Source organism: Stegostoma tigrinum, chromosome 4, assembly GCF_030684315.1.
Source record: "Stegostoma tigrinum isolate sSteTig4 chromosome 4, sSteTig4.hap1, whole genome shotgun sequence".
NCBI lineage: Eukaryota > Metazoa > Chordata > Chondrichthyes > Orectolobiformes > Stegostomatidae > Stegostoma > Stegostoma tigrinum.
The window spans coordinates 44999183-45005182 of record NC_081357.1 but is presented as its reverse complement, the minus strand read 5'-3'; the positions used below and the strand labels follow the sequence as shown (position 1 = coordinate 45005182).

Below are 6000 nucleotides of genomic sequence, written 5' to 3'. Positions count from 1 at the left end.
CCCTCTATAAGAGCTGACACTTTCAGCAATTTGCAGGGCAAAATCTTTTGAGGTTTTGAAGAACATGGAAAAAGTCTAACCAAATCAGCATACCATGGGATATAGTACTCCAGCAAAATCTAGACCAATATGTCCTCTTGCATATGTATCTTTTTACATAAATTAAACTATAGAAGAAATACAGAGATAATGGGAACTGCAGATGCTGGAGAATCCAAGATAATAAAGTGTGAAGCTGGATGAACACAGCAGGCCAAGCAGCATCTCAGGAGCACAAAAGCTGATGTTTCGGGCCTAGACCCTTCATCAGAGAGCTTTTTTCAGTTACAAGCGGTCTAGGCCCGAAACGTCAGCTTTTGTGCTCCTGAGATGCTGCTTGGCCTGCTGTGTTCATCCAGCTTCACACTTTATTATTATAGAAGAAATACAACTTGTTTGTGTTGTTGATCAATAACAAAGGCTAGTTGGCTTCAAAATGAGTTACTTTAGCATATTTATTAAAATATATATACATTTTTCAATGTCATGATTAATAATTGAAGACAATATGCAATTGCAGTAAGTCAAAAAGAATCCAAATATTCTGAAAGATGTAAAGCTCTTTTCTGTAAGAGTTCAAATTAATTTCAATATTTTAATATTTGAAAGTGTGTTCAAAAATTCTACTTTGTACAAGTTACTGCCTATTCCAGTAAATAGATTTAATTGTATATTTTAAAGTTGTTCCAGGAATATTTCTCAAAAAATTAAATCTGTCTCTGTGTTTCAGAGGACTTTCTGGCATTACTTTTCAAGGGTGCTTTCCTGGTGTATTGGTCAAAGCTTCTCCTTCAGCCAATACTGTCAAAGACCAGATTACCTGGTCATCCATTTCACAACAATGCTCAGCTTCAGCCACAAAGACACCTTCCACTCCACCAGAATGCTTCAATTTCTCACATCAAGAGTATAATTGTCATGGTAGTGTCAATGTATGCCAGCATTTTATCTTGCAGTCCCCAGCCCATTGAGGTCTAGAGTAAATCCAATGAAACTCATTTCAGGTCCTCACAGTCAGTAAAGTGAAGATTCCTATCAACCAATTTCAAAGGCTGAAAAGACAAACTCTAGTCCATTGTAGTATCCAGTCCCCATGGAACACGAGGAATATAAATATACCTTGAGCAGATACTATTCAAAACCCAGACATGAAGTGAACTGCATGAATGAAACATCTTCTTGCATCCAAACATTTCCCCAATGCAGAGTCAGAGTCAAACTGTTCAATTTTCAAACTTTTCAATGCTTAGACACAAGGTCAAAATTTTTATTATAGTTGATATAACTAAGTATGTTAAATACCAATTTTGAATTTCACCCACTTTTCCAAAAAGTCTGTAACGTGAGAGGATAAAATAGTACTGCTGCATTTCGATTTCTCAATGTTTTAGACAGTACTATAATACAACAACTTTTAATTATTCTTCTCCTTCAAATGGAAGGCAGCAATAATAAAACATTTCCAGCTGTACATTCTGCTGAATATATAGCAATAATTAAATTGGTTAAGAGCGTTACAAATTCACCACATAACAACCAATCACTTTTTGTGAGTTCCAAAATGTTACACGTATACACAAACGAATCAAACAGTAATCTAGTGCACTTCATTCAGGATATGACACCTCAAATCTTCCAGTGATGCCAAGTTTAATCTCTAAACTGTGAGGCAAGCCGGGGTATAGATCTTCACTGTCTCATCCCAGGCACAGTCTGCAACCTGAAAGCATTACAGAAGCCCTGAGTTAGCTGATTTCCATACACTACACATTGAAAAACACTCAATAAGACACAAAATCAAGCTATGAAGATGGCAAAAAAAATTCAATAATAGATCGGTACAATACTAACTAGGAGAATTAAGATATTACATTTTATTATAGCATCCACAGTTCTTTTGGTCAAAATATTACATTATTGTCTGGAATGCTAAAGGAAATGTAAATAAAATTGAAAAAAATCCATTTAATCAGTCGGCACATTTAACGTCAATCCTTCATGTGGCACGTGTAATGCTCTCAACTAGATTAGTCTACCAATGGAGAAACAATACTAAGCATCCCAGAACTGGTTCTTCGTTGCATCATGATATATTACTTCTACACATGTTGAATTGAAAAAAAAATCAATGCATCATGTTGCTGTCAATAAAAGATAGACTGAAAGGATGTTTAAACAATCCTCACAAGTCAGGCAGATTCAGCAAATAGATCTCAAATCAAATTTAACACGAGAATTATGAGGTGACGCTTATTGAAAGGGAGAACATGCAAAGATTGCTTACATTGATGGTGAAACATGCTGAGATATAGAAACTTGGGGTTTTGATACCGGAATTCTTAAAAGTACAAGGTCAAGATGAAGCTGGAAAAAAAATGACTGGCTCACAGCTTTTAAAAAGCATAATTCTACATGAAAGATAAAATTACAATGCTGAAGCAATGTATGTCCATGATTAGACTTTGAGAGAGAACTGGGGCTTCCAGTTTTTGGTATCTTACTTTTGGAAGGAGTCAACGGCATTAACATGGTGCAGAAAAGATAAATTGAGCTGATATAAGAGACGAGAATCTTCAGTTATGGGCAAAGACTAAATAAATTGTACAAACAAGATTAAGAGGACACTAAGTGGAAGCACTCTCGACTCTCACCGTTGAAATCCTGCTCTCTAAAGGACTTCCGAGGAAAGTTGTGTTTAAAATAGTTTGTCAGACTCTCACCTTTGACTGATATCTAAACTATGTTTCCTTACTAAGGACGCAATGGTAAATCTTTGGTTTATGATAGAATTCTTGCCTCTAAGTTAGAGGGTGCGGAATTGAATTCCCTACTTCAAACTGTCGACGTGAACAGAGACCAAAGTACTGGCTCTGCAGCATAGTTATCTTTACATGGGTTATGGGAGCTTTATAAGCTGATTAACGATTTTATTAGTCAATATAAAAATACAACTATGGAAGGAACGATTATTAGCTTGCTCATCCTTCTGCTGCTTCACTTCATTTCTTAGGCAAGAGTGCATATATCCAAGAATGCTCCTCTCTCATAAGGGCAAGTTTCATCAGTCTTCTCCCTGTTTATTGCATCATATTTCCATACTGCGTTCATGCAAAAACTAACTTTAATCACTCTAACTAAAGCAATTATAGATGCCTTTTCTCTATTCTACATGGTATGTGGGCATTGTTGACAAAGACAACATTTCTCCTCAATCTTTAATTGCACTTGAAGTGAGTGGCTTCTCATTTCAGAGGACAGTTAGAATCAGCCTGGAATTATGTAAGGATGGGAGATTTCCCCCCAAAGGGCAACTATTATTTTATCACCAAAGCAGAATTTGCCTCATCTTCACAATAGCTTTGGTTCCCATAATTTCTATTCCTATAGCTCTTTTTTTTAGAACTAGAGGTCCTTAGTTCCAAAATGCATCCAATATTCTTGAAGGCCAAATACTTCTTCAGTCTAATCAAATCTCTTGTTCGGATGTGAACAAACTGGAAACATCGAGATGCTAGCGGCCGTCTTAAATATTAGCTCAGATGAATGCTGATGTTGGAACATTTTCATTCTCTGCTTTAGGCTCAATCAATCAATTTTCATTCTGTGACAAAGTAGATTTTTGTAACCTAACTCAATCTTACAAAGACCTCCCTCTCATCATAAAATGAATTAAAAAACAATTTTAAATAAACAAGTTGGAAAAATTCATAAAATACATAATAACTGCATCCTGTCCTTATCTGCATTCTATATTGGTTTCCTGACTGTATTACAGTATCTCACTAACCCTTTGCCTGCTTTTTAAAACTGAATGAAATGTAGACGATGAAATCTAACTACCCACGCTTTCTAAATGACATTTGTTCATTTCAATAAGTCTCAAGTGAATGTTGCCAACTGTAAGATCTCCATTAATTCATTAAAGCACTACATCTGATCCATTAACTGATTTAATTCAAAATCCATGGCTGCTATCTCCAATTCATCACCACACTTTAGCATCAGCCCCAAGGGACCTTTCACAGCACCCTTGAGACAAGCTGATAAACCAACTATCGATTAAAGCAATAACTCATTAACTTTTATTTCTTCCTGGTTAAACAAGAGAGCTGGAGTACAGGTAGAAGTGTTATTTCTACTTTACTTGCATGAAAAGGCGAGTTTTCCAAATAGGTGTGAAAATCTTATTTAGTCACTACTCATGTACAAATGATAAATAATATAAAATCAACAGAGTAGCTGCATTTTCTTCATAGTAATAGTGTTACCATTTTGCATACACTCATATTTCACCAGTCAAGTTTGTACATTGGCCCAACACCTATTCATATCTTTGTGTTCGTTCTGATACAATTGAGATGAAGCATAGCTGATTATTGTTGTGCACCTGCTCTGAACTGAACAAATTGTTTGAAAAAAAACATTCCCTTTTATAAAGCTCGTATGATTATCAGTCAGAAATATGCTACTGTCAAACATACTGCAAAAGGATTTTTTTGGGCCAGGTGGCTTCATTTCTTTTCTGAAGGCTCCTGCTGCAGTGATAGCCCTTATTTCTTTGCCCAAATAGTAATTTTTCACAAGAGCCCAGTTAGAAAATGCTGGCAGGCTGTTTTGATTTTGGCATGCAGCACAGTCAAATCCAATAGTTTTTTGCGTGCTTATTTTCCAAGAGAAGTTGATGGACGATATCCAGAGTAGAAAACAGGGCCCAATCCTCGACCATTTCAATATGCTGTTCCAACTGAGGTCATCTATGTCAGCACCAACTAAAAATCAAACCTTCAACTGGGTCTGGTCCACTTGGTGCGGTGCCACATCATGAAGCAGCTAACAATATTTCACAACAAAAGAGCTTGCCTTAACACAAAAGCTTAGATGATCTTCCAGTAAATCAAACACGCAAGGGTAATCTCTGCAGCAAAAGCATTCCATTCTTTTTATCTCCTGTTGTTTTATGTTAATGACACTAATCAGGAAAGATCTGAGGAACATTAGATTTAGCAGTGGAGTATTAGAAGGTGCACAAGCTGAAAAAAAATGTGCCGTTTGACAGCATTTCACATTGCAATTTCCCTGAAGCATTTCTGGTCTGTTATTTGTTCCAAACCATGGATCTGGAACATTTATAGCTTTTGTATTGACTCATTTTGATCAACTGTGGAAATCGTTAGTCACGTACCTGACCAGGGATATGCAAGCTGAAATCAAAGCCGCATACAAATTCTGTATGGTGTTCCACTGTTTCAAGGGATGAGTCAGGCTTCGAAATATCCCAAAACCTATGAATGAAAGCAAACAAATGCAATTAATGTAACTGAATGAACCTAAAATTGTATTTTAAAGTTATGATGCAGTACTACAATGAACAATTGGGCCTATGTGCTATGTAACTCCTTCAGTTGTTAAAGCTCCACTAATATAGATGCCCAAAGGAGACGCACGTGTACAAACTAAAAAAACCAAGTACTTCAGTTTCGTGAAGAAAATAAAAAGTACAATATTTCAATGCATTTCAGTACTTAGAAGTAATGTAGTAATTAACAAAATATTTTAAGTAGCAAAGATTTTATTTAAATTAAAATGAAAGGTCTGCAGATGCTGTAAACCTAATACAAAAATAAAAATTGCTGGAAAAGCTCAGCAGGTCTGGCAGTATCTGTGGCAAGAAATCAGAGTTACCACTTCTGAGGATGGGTCACTCAACCACAACATTAACTCTGATTTCTCGCCACAGATGCTGCCAGACCTGCTGAGCTTTTCCAGCAATTTCTATTGTTGTATTTATTCTAAACTGTTTGGTGGGCATTAAAGGCAGAATATATCATGTGCTGGAGGGCACTTCTGAAAATTAGAGGCTAAAGAACATTTTAAATAAAACAAAATCTTTAAAATATTTCAGCAGAGAACATTATAAAAATGTAAATCTTTAGCTAAAACTACTGCCAAATATAACTCTCA

The 6000-nt window shown here is 35.9% G+C and overlaps 1 protein-coding gene across 1 annotated transcript in view; it reads right to left on the bottom strand.

The window, feature by feature from the left end:
- Nucleotides 1–609: 609 nt before the first annotated feature.
- pex7 (peroxisomal biogenesis factor 7) overlaps nucleotides 610–6000 on the bottom strand; it is a 75980-nt gene continuing 70589 nt past the window's right edge. The window contains exons 9-10 of the mRNA XM_048531944.2: nucleotides 5222–5321; nucleotides 610–1759 (exon numbers count right to left, since the gene is read on the bottom strand). Coding sequence (XP_048387901.1) covers nucleotides 1697–1759; nucleotides 5222–5321 — 163 coding nt within the window. The 3' untranslated portion in view covers nucleotides 610–1696. The remainder of the gene's footprint in view (nucleotides 1760–5221; nucleotides 5322–6000) is intronic.